Source organism: Mobula hypostoma, chromosome 14 (assembly GCF_963921235.1).
Source record: "Mobula hypostoma chromosome 14, sMobHyp1.1, whole genome shotgun sequence".
Lineage (NCBI taxonomy): Eukaryota > Metazoa > Chordata > Chondrichthyes > Myliobatiformes > Myliobatidae > Mobula > Mobula hypostoma.
The window spans coordinates 32,176,381-32,191,805 of NC_086110.1; the positions used below are offsets into that span (position 1 = coordinate 32,176,381).

The window sequence follows — 15,425 nt, forward strand, 5'->3', positions numbered from 1 at the left end:
ATATTCAGCTAATGTTACATGTTCTGTTTATTAGGAAAGTCATTTAACTTCGTTCCATAGGAATGTTCCCTGTAATTATTTTTTACAGTTGCAAGGACCAATCATTGCTCTGAGGAGGAATTTTTTATACGGCCTGAAAACCACATGGCACTTTAAACGTTTTTTTTATATAGTATGCATACTGTGAATATTTGGAATGAAAGTTGAAAAGTCACGTAATTTTGAGTTTATTTATTAATTGAAGAGTATAATATAATACAGTACAACAAAGAAAATATTTCACATTTCGTAAACTTTTTCGAATTGCATCCAATTCCAGCTGCGTGGCAACAAAAGCTTTGTGTATGGGAGCATTTCAGTTACTGCACAGCTTAAAGGGAACAGTGTTCATATCATTGTGTATCATTTTGAATATCTCTCCAACTCTCTTTACACTTAGTTATGAAGTTGGCTTTCACTGTCTTTTCAAATAAAAATGTATCTCCCCAAACTTTTCTCTTAATTTGGCAGTGACTGTAAATCCAAGATTTCATAAATCAAGGCTAGAAGGAACGTGCTTTATGATCAGAAGTTTGCAAGTTTTTGCATTGCCTTTTAACCATATACATTTCTAGCTAACATGTTTTCCTTTGTTTTTGTTAAAGAACATCAAACACCTTTCCAAGAGTTGCTCTATCAGCTTTTAAGACAACTTCAGAGGCAAGTAGTAACTACTTAAAAATATTGTTTGGCTAAGGGGAGGATAACTTAGGGGGAAAATAACTTAGAGGTCATTTACGAGTATAGTTGGAGACTTCGAGAAGCAGAAACTCTCTTCATTTTTAAAAACAATTGTAAAGTTATCACAAATGTTTTTGGATAGTATAATAGATATCTGGAAATTTGAGAGCATGTTTTCAGAAGGCACTTCAGTTAATGCGGGGCTTGTGGTTAAATTTAGATATTGATTTATCGATTCTGTGTCCTAATTTGGCCAGTTATTTTTTCATAATAGTTTCAAATGATGAAAACAGGTCTTAACATGCAAACCATTTTCTTGGTGTTTTGCAATAAGTATATTAATTTTGAACATGCTGTTTTTCAAAACAATTTGAGAACTTGGAAATAATGAACTTCATTTTGTCATCACATTTCGTTAGACTGAGATCCCAGTTTGGGATCTCCAAGAAATGAAAATAAATTGCCAAGATAAAATTAAGTTTTGAGATCTTTGTAAAGTTCATGTACATCGGCCAGTGGTATTTTTTTCGTAAAAGATCTTCTTAGATTTTCATTTTGCTTTCTTACAGGAAAGACCCCAATGCATTTTTTTCATTCCCAGTTACTGATTTTATCGCTCCTGGATATTCTCTGATCATTAAGCAACCAATGGACTTCAGTTCGATGAAGGAGAAGGTGAAGAAAAATGAGTATCAGAACCTTGAGGAATTAAAGGTATACTCATCAAACTATTGGTTCAATATGATTAACATTAAATATTGAGAAAAAATCTCATGATTTTAGAACATCAAGATACATAATTTCATTCAACATCAACTACATCATCCTATATCTAACCATTTGAGCCATCAAAAGAGCATCGATGAGAGGAACAAATTTCAAAGGTGGTTTGAGGGTGATTTTTTTCATTGAGCGTAATTGATATGCACTGTCAGGTGACATAGTAGAGTGGAATCAGATACAATAACTTCATTTAAGAGGCATTTAGACAGCATTTGAATAGACAAGACAGAAGGATATGGTTGTTATGCAGACAAATTAGTGTATGTGGGCAAAAAGATCAGCATGATTTTATCGCTCCTAAAAAGCTGTTTCCATGCTGTATGATTCTATAACTAAGATATAAAAGATTTAAAATGTTGTTTCAATAATTAATGTTGTTCCATTTTTTATTTTGTGTGGCATATTCAAAATATAATCAAAATGTGTAGTTATTGCTAATTTTCTCAGGATTCTTAATTTAATTGTTTTGTTAACCTGACTTAATAGGCACACTGTAGCCTGCATATGACAGCAGTCAGTGTTAGGAAAGACCAGTTATATACCACAACAGGGCTAGATCTGTGTAGGCAATTCTCTTAGAGGTCGGAGACAGGAATTGTTATTTCATCACTTAATTTGAGTCATATGTCATATTTCTGATCCATTATAATCCATTATAATTATTTTTAAGTATTTTTTATGTGGATTAGAAATGGGATGGTGTAGTTGGTGTTGAATAATTTTAATAATTATTTTTAAATGTCCTTGGTGATTATTTAAAAATTGACATAATCTGGTCACCTTAAATGCAAGTTTTACTTCAGAGTTATTCATTCATATGGCTGCTGGTTCTGAAGTTATGTCAATGGATGGCAGGAATTGAAAATTTATTTACTATTTCTATTGATGATGGTCAAACCCTCTTCATTACAAATGTGTATAATATGCAGTACTGTATAAAAGTCTTAGGCACATGTATATAGCTAGATACCTAATACTTTTGCACAGTACTCTATTAATTTTATGTATTGCACTGTACTGCTGCCACAAAAAAAAACAAATTTCATGACATATATGAGTGACAATAAACCTGATTCTGATATGGGTTCCTATAGTGCACTGATAATTGGAAGGAGGCAGGGAGAGAGGCGCAAATCCATGGTCTCGCGAGACTAATGGATGCCACCACCACCACCAGGGAGAGGGAAATCGTGGTTGGGAAAAGGGGTGGGGGCGAGAAGCACCAGAGAGACATTCTGTAATGATCAGTAAACTGATTGTTTGGAATCAAGTGACCTTTCCTAGCATCCACACCACTTCCTGCTCCTGGCACTCCTCTGCCACCTGTCTCACACCACTCCTGTGGCACTCCACCCTCACCATTCCTGAGATGCTTTGCTCCCAGATTTACAAATTCGTTCTCCATTTCACATTAACAAATACAGTACTGGGCACCCTAGCTCTATACATATCTCAAAGACTTTTGCACGTTACTGTAATTGGTACAAATACTGCAAATCTCCATTTGGTGGAGCGGGCATTTACTTGATAATTATTAAATTTTGAAAAGCAGTCTGCATCATATGATCATGTAAGCTGTTTGTGATTGTGTTGTGTCCTCATGAAATGGTATTTTCTTCTACAGTGCTTTGTGTAATGTCATAGAATGTATGAAGTATATTTTGGATCAGTACTGGTATTAAAATAAAGTAGTCATTATTATAGCAACACACATCAAAGTTGCTGGTGAACGCAGCAGGCCAAGCAGCATCTATAGGAAGAGGCGCAGTCGACGTTTCAGGCCGAGACCCTTCGTCAGGACTAACTGAAGGAAGAGTGAGTAAGGGATTTGAAAGCTGGAGGGGGAGGGGGAGATGCAAAATGATAGGAGAAGACAGGAGGGGGAGGGATAGAGCCGAGAGCTGGTCAGGTGATAGGCAAAAGGGGACACGAGAGGATCATGGGACAGGAGGTCTGGGAAGAAAGACGGGGGGGGGGGTTGACCCAGAGGATGGGCACGAGGTATATTCAGAGGGACAGAGGGAGAAAAAGGAGAGTGAGAGAAAGAATGTGTGCATAAAAATGAGTAACAGATGGGGTACGAGGGGGAGGTGGGGCCTAGCGGAAGTTAGAGAAGTCAATGTTCATGCCATCAGGTTGGAGGAACAACACCTTATATTCCGTCTGGGTAGCCTCCAACCTGATGGCATGAACATTGACTTCTCTAACTTCCGCTAGGCCCCACCTCCCCCTCGTACCCCATCTGTTACTCATTTTTATGCACACATTCTTTCTCTCACTCTCCTTTTTCTCCCTCTGTCCCTCTGAATATACCTCGTGCCCATCCTCTGGGTCAACCCCCCCCCCCGTCTTTCTTCCCAGACCTCCTGTCCCATGATCCTCTCGTGTCCCCTTTTGCCTATCACCTGACCAGCTCTCGGCTCTATCCCTCCCCCTCCTGTCTTCTCCTATCATTTTGCATCTCCCCCTCCCCCTCCAGCTTTCAAATCCCTTACTCACTCTTCCTTCAGTTAGTCCTGACGAAGGGTCTCGGCCTGAAACGTCGACTGCGCCTCTTCCTATAGATGCTGCTTGGCCTGCTGCGTTCACCAGCAACTTTGATGTGTGTTGCTTGAATTTCCAGCATCTGCAGAATTCCTGTTGTTAATAGTCATTATTATAATAGTATTAGATTCAAGAATCTGTAATAAACCTTTATTTTACAGGGAGATTTTAAAATGATGTGTGAAAATGCCATGACCTATAACAGGCCGGATACCATTTACTACAAAGCTGCAAGGAAGCTATTGCACTCTGGAATGAAAATTCTCAGCCAGGTAAAAACATTGAAATATATGTCAAAACAAACTAGTGCTATCATTTTACTAGTGCCCAAGGGAAAACACTACTATCTTTGTGGTGGATAGCATGTGACTCCAGACACACACCAATATCATTGCCTCCAAACTACCCGCTGAAACAAGGCACTTAGAAGTTCGTGAACGCGATTAGAGAGTGAGAACACAAACAAGAGAACATAAAAATTATGAAGCATAGAGCTGGAGGACAAGTCATTGAGCCAATATCAGAAGGATCAGCCTGTCCTGAGAAAGCAAGTTAACTAAAGCTGCTGAACTTGCATCTGGGCACTGCAATAAGTTGGTTAGACTAATGCAAGTTACAATGGGCAAAGGTGAATTTGGCTGTCAATATGAAGGGGGGGGAGAATAAATAGGAAAAAAAAAGCTGACTTCTATCGTTTTGGAAATATAACCATGATACCAGTTTGAATGGGCAAGCTTTTTGTTTAGTATTGGAAAGAATGGGCTCAGTGCAACAAGGTCCATTCCTTATTCCAGACCTTGTTACACTGTTATGTACTCAACAACTAGAATGTACAGACTGGCATTGTCTAATCTGGTAGATAACTGAATAGTGTTTTAGTTTTACCTGGTAGACCTATTGATGGTATGCAGTAGCAAATGGCAGGAAGTTCGTGGATAAGCTCTACAGTTAATATGCGGGACATGGATGTACCAACTTTTTTGGTGCATTGCAGAAGTACAGGAGAGGCCTGAAGTACTAAAACTTTCATGGCACAAGTCCAAGTGGGTTAGGAAGTACAAGATGGGCTGTGGTAGCATGCACGTAGCGGGAGATCCATGTGTTTTCAGAGCAGATCATCTACTTTATTAATACAAAGAGTTCTTGCCTACAGTTTGGGATCAAAATGAAGGGGGGCAATGTACTCGAGCAACACACACAAAATGCTGGAGGAACTCAGCAGGCCAGACAGCATCTAGGAAAAGAGTACAGTCGACATTTTGTCTGTATTGCTCAGATTTCCAGCACCTGCGGATTTTCTCTTGCCTGGGTGGATCAAGAACTGAGTTCGTTTCCTGGTCGAAAGGAATTTTGGCCTCATCTTTTGTGTTGTCAGTGGTTGTTAGCCCATAGTGCGTATATTGAAAACTGTTATAGTACTAACCCATGGCATCCCGTGAAGCCCAAGATAAGTTTTCAATGAAAAGTGGGTTCTGCTCAACAGCCGGGTCATCCATTGTCATAAGAATGTGGGGAAATCTCAGTGTTAAAGCTTTGAGCAGGAGTCAGTAGAAAACTGAAGAGCAGATTAGTCATATTTTCTCTATTTAAGCATAGACCTGGAAAAGAGAGAGAAATGGCAAAATTTCCATCTGCAGGATATCTTAATCATTCTTATGTGGACCATTGCCACCCCGGCATGTATTGTTAACTTCTAATTGTTCCTAAAATGAGGTGAAAGTTGAGTTGAACACCTCTTGCTACGGCAGTCTGAGGTATCCGCCTGTTTCAAGCAGGCTTCAATTATACCAGTGCCTAAGAAGAATGTGGCAGTCTGCCTCACTGACTATCATCCAGTAGCACTTGCATCCAATGTGATGAAGTGCTTTGAGAGATTAGTGATGGATATGCCAACTCCTGCCAGAGGAGTGACTTGGATCCACTCCGATTTTCCTACTATCACAACAGGTCAACAGCAGATGCCATTTCATTGGCTCTTCATTCAACCCAGGAACATCAGGCTGCTCTTCATTGACTATAGCTTGGCTTTCAATACTCTCAACCCGTCTGAACTATTCAACAAGCTCCAAGACCTAGACCTCAATACCTCCTTGTTCAACTGGATGCTTGATGTCCTTACTTTCAGATACCCAGTCAATTCGGATTGGCAATAACATCTCCTCCATTAGCACCATCAGTATAGGTGCACCACAAGGTTGTGTGCTTAGTCCCCTGCTCTACTCGCTTTATGCTTAGAGGTATGACTGTGAAGCTAAGCACAACTCCAAAGACATACTTAAGTTTGCTGATGACACCACTGCTGTTGGCCAAATGAAAGATGGTGACAGATCAGGATAAAGGAGGGAAATTGAAAATCTGGCTGAATAGTGCCACAACACCCACTGCTCCCTCAATATTAGCAAGGTCAAGGAGCTGATTAGTGACTTGTGGAGGAGGAAAATAAAGGCCCATGAGCCAGTCTTCATCGCGTATCTGAGGTAGAGAGGGTCAGCAACTATGTTCCCTCTAAGCTGTGCCCGTGTGCATGCGCACACACATTTTTCAACCAGCACACAAAGGTAATTAATGTGTGCACAAAAGGTTAGTTACCTAAAATAATGTAGTAATTAATAATTATACTTATTGAAAATAATATTTTAGCTAAATGTTTCTGTTAACTAGTTAGTCGGTTTTTCAAACACCACAATGCACATCACTAGTTTATGTCACCTGTTCCGGTTTGTACAGCTTCATCACGGTGGCAGCCATCTTTGGCGGACAGTGTTCATAGATGTAAAGTTTACAAAGATCTGTTTCAAGTCCTGTAGGTAGCTTACTAAATTTTTATTGGAAAAAAAATTGATTCATTATGTCAAATTCAAAAGAAGCGAAGGGCGTGAAGCACAAAAGAACTGCAAATTTGTTTAACAAAATAGTAGAAACTGCTACACCGAAAGCTCATGAGGTCATGAACGTTCAGCTGTGAGAAATATTAATGTATGATTCGGAAACTGGAGTTACCTGTTTGTATTGTCAATGATGCGAAAGTTGCTGGAGAATTTGTTAGTGGAAAGAAGTGGGATGATAGTTGGAAACTTGACTTTTTGAAGCATCATGTGGCAAGTAAATCGTATTTGGACGGTGTACAAAAGCTCAGGCAACAGAACCCATCATTACCCATTACAGGAGTGCTACACGTGTTACGGTTGAGTGCAGATGAGCAAGAGCGAAAACTAGTGCGGACTGTGAGTGAGGTTTTAGCCTAATGAATCAACTCAAAAACAAGCTGAGAAACTATTTAGGTAAATGTCATTTGGCTATGTTAATGAGAATCAAAAGCTGGATTGGATGGAAGTTGTATTAGTCTAGATAGAGTTTACAAAGAATGGGCAAAGACAGGAGAGAGAAAAAATAGCTGAGTGACTTATGTATGTATGTTACTTTGTGCAGTTTTATGTCAAATATTTTGTAAACCTACATAAACTGTGCCATGTGTGTGTGCATTCAGTGCGCACACACTTTTGTCACAGGAAAATAATCTGCACAACATAAGATTTTTACGCACACTGACTACTGAAAGTTAGAGGGAGCACTGGTCAGCAACTTAAAATTTCATTGTGTTATTATTTAAGAGGATCTAGCTTAAGTCCTGCATGTAAGTGCCATATGAAGAAAGCACGACAGCATCTCTACTTTCTTAGAAGTTTGCAAAGATGTGGCATGCCAGATAAAACTTTGAAGAGCTTCAATAGATATGTGGTGGAGAGTATATTGACTGGTTGCATAACAGCCTGGTATGGAAACACCAATGTCTTTGAAGAGAAAAGCCTACAAAAATAGTGGATATGGCCCGGTCCATCACGGTTAAAGCTCTCTCCACCACTGAGCACATCTATACAGAGTGCTGTTGCAGGAAAGCAACATTCATTATCAAGAATTCCCACCATCCAGGCCATGTTCTGTTCTCACTGCTGCCATCAGGAAGCAATGCAGGAGCCTCAGTATCCACACCACTAGGTTCAGGAACAAGAACTGTATAGGTGGTGCCACCACAAGGTCCTGCTGTCCCTTGCTGACACACTGGAGTGGGAGAGGTGTAAATTGAGACCAGCTGGCAGAGCAGCAAACAAAGCAGTTATTGTCATCGAGGAGAGGGCTACGCCAATCGTATCAAAGAGGCCTAAATCCATTCTGCTGCAAAATGAATAATCATGGGAGATGCGGGTCGATGTGGGTTGGAAGCTGCAGTTCCCAGAGGTGGTGCAAACCACACTTCAATCAGACATTGTACTTTGGTCCACCAAAGACAAGAAAATCATCCTGGTGGAGCTCACAGTACCATGGGAGGAAGGATGTGAGGAGGCTCACAAGAGGAAGGCCCTGAAATACCAGTCCTTAGTCTAGGAGTGCAGGGGCAAAGGGTGGCAGACGTAGCTAATCTCCAAGGTGATTGGCTGTAGAGGGTTCCTGGCAAGCTGAGCCTTGACGAAAAGAACAAGATCCAAGCAGCTCGCTTGCTTGGATATATAAAAGTGAGATGTTGCATTGTCGGAAGATAGTGTCAGACCTTCACAGTTAACAGTAGGGCCCTGGGGAGTGTTGTACAACAGCCAGATCTAGGGGTACAAGTATGTGGTTCCTTGAAAGTGGCATAAAAGTAGCGAGGTGAAGCTGGCCTTTGGCACTCTGGTGTTCTTCAGTTAGGGCACTGAGGTTAGAAGTCGAGATGTTGTGTTGCAGTTGTACAGGACGTTGGTAAGGCCGCATATGGAATATTGCATTCAGTTGTCACCCAAAGCTAGAATGAGTGCAAGGGAGATTTTTGAGGATACTGCTGGGACTTGAGTGACTGCGGTACAGCCTAGTTCTGCTCTAGAATCTCATGGATATGGGTCAAATACAGGCAGGTGGGACTAGCTCAGATGAAAATTTTGGGCCATAGGGTTTGTTTCCATGCTGTCTGACTCTGATTCTTGGACTCTATCTGCTCAATAGAGAATTGTGTTGTTGATTTTTCTGCATTTGACACCTCCATGACGAATGCAGGGAATATTTTCAGACACATAAGGTTACATGAAAGTGAATGAAGTAACATTTATGATTATGAATTCTGCATTGTCACCAGAATAGAACCAAAAATATTTTCTTTTAACCTTTGCAAATGATTGTTTTCTTAGGAGAAAATTCAAAGTTTGAAGCATAGTATAGATTTCATGCAGGATCTGGAGAAATCCCACAAGCAGGGAGAGAAGGTGAGAACGGGAGAATGCAGTGAGGAACACAAGAAGGATGACATGGATATCATATGGGAGACAATGAAAAATGAAGGAATAAGATCAGCTGATCAGAGAAATGAGGACAGAAGGTAAGGTGTTGTGAAAACTGCTTGTTACTTCCAGTATTTATATGGAGTCTTTAGTCATGGAAGAATACATTTCTATTTAGCTGGTTTGAAGTTAAAAGAATTGATCACTACGATTGGCAAAAGAAATGAATTCTCAAATGATAAGTGTCTCAGTGATTATGTTTTAACTCTTAACAGAGTAAATTTTTACAGTACGTCAGAAATAGTTACTGATTTGTTTTGAGAGTGTTACAATGTGATGAAACTAGAAATTAATATCTGTAGGTTCTAACCGTTCAGTATTAAGATGCATTATCAGTATCTTAGGTCATAAACAACTGCTGAGTGTTCTTTAAGTAATGGAATTTAATGAAGTGCGTTGTGTAATACAAACAGCCTAATTGTTACATCGTGTGATAAAATAGTCTGGAATGCTGAGCATCCAAGTTCATACCTAACGTTCACTCTGAGGTAATAGTGGTCTACTGGTATCTGAGAAACTATATTGCAGTAATTGAGGAATAAAGGAACAGACAGAATGAGATGATGGAAGTGACATTCATTGCTAGCTTTTAACTGAATCCAAATACTATTTAATATTTGAAAGAATTGTTCAAACCATAATATTATATTGCTACAGGAACAAAAATGTTGCTTTTTCTGGTCATTCGTGTACTACATTAAAATTACAAAGGTTCAGTAATTGAAGATTAAATTTTAATATAAAGCAGAGTTAATTGAGGCTGTGCGGAGGCAGTAGTGAAATGGTTGTGAACTCAAAGTGCTTATTTAGTGGTGGAAATATTTTGCACAGGTCAGAAAAGGAATCTGGGGAGGACCTGCCTGGCAGTGGCAGTAACGTGATTGACAGGGAGTTGGAAAAGGTTGATCGTGTTATTGAGGAATCAGCTGGAAAACTCACACGGCGTAAAGTAAACAGCAAGGTAATCACTTTTTGTAAGTTTACGTGTCAGGTACAAACTTGTACTTTTTAAAAGACTCTGTAAATCCCATTAAAGATTAAATAAGATATCAGAGAGTCTTAAACATGCCTGAAGTTTTATCACTACATCCAGGTTAGAAAAGCTGAAGAGAATAATATTTAAATGGTTCATGTTCCCCAAATTATTAATATTTATTTATAGTTTGAATTCCAGAGAAGAAAAATTGATGGTACTACCACTCTAGGAATTCTCAATCCAGTGGAGCCCGACATGGGAGGTAAGACCCAGTTAAATTGGTGTCAGAGCACTGTGACCTTTCACTCCAGTTGCAAGGAAAGCATTGGTAATTTGAACCTGCAGGTAGGCAATGCCTTGGATTGCACCTACAGGCCTTGTGTATCAGATCTGCAGTCATTTGCTCATTCTTGGGTTGGTCAGTGTTGTTTGCCTGCTCGCCTTTTTCACTAATGTTAGGGATCCTTGCCTTACAAAGCTAAATATTTTTGATTTAGCATCAGTTTCTACCAAGTCATAGAGGCCGCTGAGTGAATGTTGTTCATGTTCAACAGTTTTGAGCCCAGCCTTAGAGAAGCAGTCTCAGTTATCCCTCCATGGTATTTCTTGTTTCCTATGCTAGCCACTCTGGTGGTTGTTAGCAAAGCTGCAGATGTGTGCGTGCGTGTGCACGCTGATGTAATTGTTATATTGTGTGGATCTGTGCTGGGATGAATAAGCACATTTCCGTGCCCCTGCTGCCAGGAGAGTCGACAGCCCTTTTGTGAAATGTACTCATAGGCAAAGCCCAAGAATGAAACCTTTGTGATATCATACAGTGTTACATCTAAGTGTCTCTGTCATCTTACTTTATTTGAGCATTTGAACAGCCTTGTGCTCCCAGGTTTTCTATTCAGTTAGAGCATGTATTGTTAATTGTGCTTTACCTTGGTTACAGATACAAATTACTGCCCAGTGAAGCTTGGTATGATGGCTGGTAGATTACAGTCAGGTATCAACACTCTTCAGGGATTTAAGGAGGACAAACGTAATAAAGTCATTCCAGGTTAGTGCTGCCTCTGTGGTGGAAATGAGTGCTCTTACCAGTGTGTTGTAACATCTTTAAGAGTAAAAGCTCATAGAGAACTGATCCTGAGTTAACTTGTATGGGAGAGTTTATCATTTAATTGAGATTCCTAGTCATTTCTATCAGGAGTTTTTAAGATGAAAATTACTTTTGATTAACTTTAGTTTGTAACAGTCAGTTGCTAAAAGTTGAGGTAGTTAACATAAATTAAGGAACCTTTGTTTCAGTTGGGCTAGAACATGTCTTTCATGTGAAATTGCTTTCCCGCAACAATTTTCACTAGGTGTTTTTTTTTTCAACATTTTGCTGCAGTGACATATTTGAACTATGGACCATTCAGCTCTTATGCTCCAGTATATGATTCTACTTGTGCTAATCTCAGCAAAGAGGATTCTGACCTCGTATACTCAACCTATAGTAATGAATCGAGTCCTCCAGGTTCCTTTAGGTGAGTTTTCTTTCTTTAAAGAAAGCTTCTGGCATGCACTCTACAAGAGGCGTGATTCACAATCACAGTGTTTGTTTTGATAGTTTGCACCAGTGGATAATCCATCAATTCATAAGTGGTGAGATATCACAGCTAACAGCACAGAAGAACATTTATTTTTGAGGGTTAACCATTTTTTGAACTCCAAAACTGAGGAGAAGCTAAGCATTGCTTGTTTCTTGCCAGATCTATTTTTAGGTGTTTTAAATACAAAAGACATGATGTCACTTGATAAAATAATATATATTCTGTTAATTGCTAATGCATAGATTATTCAAGTGTAATAGCATGTTGCACACCACTGATTTATTCATCTATACTGTCAAAAGTGATATGAAGAATTACAACTCAGCTTAAGTTGTTAAAAAGGCCAAAATCACTCACTAAATTAACTGTGCTTAAGTCAGTTAATTTTGAATTTGTAGGAACAAATTACTATCTAAATAGGGCAAATAAGAAACTTTAGTGGTATTAAATAATCTGTTTGTTTGCAGTGTTCAGCAGTTCCTGGCAAGTAATGAAGACTACAGCGTGAATATGGTGGATAATTTATTGGATTCCCTGACTAATGGAGAACATTCTAAATCACTGAAAGAACTGGAACTAGTAAGTCTGCAATTCTCTGCCATAAATATTTTTTCCATTGGTATCTAAACATCGTCATTAAACTGAGTGCAGGGCTTTGTGTATTATTTCAGTTTTGTGGAGGTGAAACAAAATAATATTGAGTGCAATCGTTACCAATCACCAATCCAATCAAGAAAACTGCTAAACTATAACCATCAGGTCTCACCTAATGCCTCTCATACCATGCTGACTCTGATCAAACTCTGCTCGCTACTGCTGGTGTTTAGCATCATCATCGAAGCTGAAATTACATTGTGATTAGATGAATTTGTTTATTGGCAAGTAAGAGAAAAGATTTCATTTATGTGGATGGTTTCCATTCATTTTAGCATATCTACGGTACTCTTCTAACACAGTCACTGGCAAAGAAAACTAGAGTAAAGATTGCCTGTATTAGTTGGCTAAAGAATATTGTGCAGAACTGAGATAATACACTGTACGTAACATGTGATTGGACAGGAGAGGATGTTCACAAGGATGCTGTATGGAATATAACCATATAACAATTACAGCACGGAAACAGGCCATCTCGGCCCTTCTAGTCCGTGCCAAACTTTTACTCTCACCTAATTTCACCAACCCGCACTCAGCCCATAACCCTCCATTCCTTTCTTGTCCATATAGCTGTCCAATTTAACTTTAAACGACAACATTGAACCTGTCTCAACCACTTCTGCTGGAAGCGCGTTCCACCCAGCTACCACTCTCTGAGTAAAGAAGATCCCCCTCACGTTACCCCTAAACTTTTGCCCTTTAATTCTCAACTTATGTCCTCTTGTTTGAATCTCCCCTACTCTCAATGGAAAAAGCCTATTCACGTCAACTCTGTCTATCCCCCTCATAATTTTAAATACCTCTATCAAGTCCCCCCTCAACCTTCTACATTCCAAAGAATAAAGACCCAACTTGTTCAACCTTTCTCTGTAACTTGGGTGATGAAACCCAGGTAACATTCTAGTGAATCTTCTCGGTACTGTCTCTATTTTGTTGACGTCTTTCCTATAATTTGATGACCAAAACTGTACAGAATACTCCAAATTTGGCCTCACCAACGCCTTGTACAATTTCAACATTATATCCCAACTCCTATACTCAATGCTCTGATTTATAAAGGCCAGCATACCAAAAGCTTTCTTCACCACCCTATCCACATGAGATTCCACCTTCAGGGAACTATGCACTACTATTCCTAGATCCCTCGGTTCTACTGCATTCTTCAATGCCCTACCATTCACTATGTATGTCCTATTTTGATTAGTCCTACCAAAATGTAGCACCTCACATTTGTTAGCATTAAACTCCATCTGCCATCTTTCAGCCCACTCTTCTAACTGGCCTAAATCTCTCTGAAAGCTTTGAAAACCTACTTCATTATCCACAACTTCACCTGTCTTTGTATCATCTGCATACTTACTAATCCAATTTACCACCCCATCATTCAGATCATTAATGTATATGACAAACAACATTGGACCCAGGACAGATCCCTGAGGCACACCACTAGTCACCGGCCTCTAATCTGACAAACAGTTATCCACCACTGCTCTCTGGCATCTCCCATCCAGCCACTGCTGAATCCATTTTACTACTTCAGTATTAATACCCAATGATTGAACCTTCCTAACTAACCTTCCATGTGGAACCTTGTCAGAGGTCTTACTGAAGTCCATATAGACAACATCCACCACTTTAACCTCGTCAACTTTCCGAATAACCTCTTCAAAAAATTCAATAAGATTTGTCAAACATGACCTTCCACGCACAAATCCATGTTGACAGTTCCTAATCAGACCCTGTCTATCCAGATAATTATATATTCCATCTCTAAGAATACTTTCCATCAATTTACCCACCACTGATGTGAAACTCACAGGCTGATAATTGCTAGGCTTACTCTTAGAACCCTTTTTAAACAATGGAACAACATGAGCAATATGCCAATCCTCCAGCACCATCCCCGTTTCTAATGACATTTGAAATATTTCTGTCAGAGCCCCTGCTATTTCCACACTAACTTCCCTCAAGGTCCTAGGGAATATCCTGTCAGAACCGGAGACTTATCCACTTTTATATTCCTTAAAAGCGCCAGTACTGCATCTTCTTTAATCATCACAGTTTCTGTAGGATGGCAGATTATGGGTTAGAGGAGATACTGCCAAGAATCAAATGTCATTTCCAACAACAGAGACTGAGGGGAGATTTAATTGGTATGTAAAAAATTATGAGGTACGAACAATGTGAACAGGAAGGAGCTATTTCTCATGACATTAAGGTAAGTAACTAGGGGCATGGATTAGTAGAAATATTGTTTGAGAACAAATACTTCCATCCAAAGAGTAGTAGGTGAACTCACTGTAGTGTAGTACTATGGAAAGTGTAGTAGAAGCAGACACTGCTGTTACATTTAATAGTTAAATGGATAAGCATTTGAAGAGCAATGGCCTACAGGGCTGTGGGGCCATCAACACAGATACAACAGGTTCAACTTATTCCTATAAATCTTCACTATTTTGTGAGAGGATAGTTGATTGTCTAGATTATGGTTCATTTCATGCAGTTATGCTGAATTCATATCCAAGGAATACAGAAACATTTCCCAATCTCTGACCATTTTAATAAAACTCTACTTGTTTTTCTTAACATAGATAATTGAAAATTGCTAATTTCACATTTATCCATATCATACTGTATCTAACTTATAATTGCCTGCATTGTGAATTTATCTAAATTATATTGAATGCTTTTTTGCATTCTAACAACTCTTAATCCTGCCCAGTTTCACATCATTGGCAAATTTGGAGGTATATTCAGTTCCCTCATTTAAATCAATGCTACATACTGTAAACGGCTGGAATCAAAGCACAGAACCCTGTAGCATCTTCACCACCTTCCAAAGTGAAAAGGGCCATTTGTTTC

General features: G+C 39.3%; 1 protein-coding gene across 1 annotated transcript in view; it reads left to right on the forward strand.

Annotated features, from left to right (window-relative positions):
* The window catches only part of brd7 (bromodomain containing 7), a 38,407-nt gene that overhangs the window by 14,429 nt on the left and 8,553 nt on the right, over positions 1-15,425 (forward strand). Inside the window, exons 4-12 of the mRNA XM_063066893.1 lie at positions 645-699; positions 1,290-1,434; positions 4,209-4,319; positions 9,204-9,391; positions 10,185-10,314; positions 10,516-10,591; positions 11,267-11,374; positions 11,708-11,843; positions 12,377-12,488. Coding sequence (XP_062922963.1) covers positions 645-699; positions 1,290-1,434; positions 4,209-4,319; positions 9,204-9,391; positions 10,185-10,314; positions 10,516-10,591; positions 11,267-11,374; positions 11,708-11,843; positions 12,377-12,488 — 1,061 coding nt within the window. The remainder of the gene's footprint in view (positions 1-644; positions 700-1,289; positions 1,435-4,208; positions 4,320-9,203; positions 9,392-10,184; positions 10,315-10,515; positions 10,592-11,266; positions 11,375-11,707; positions 11,844-12,376; positions 12,489-15,425) is intronic.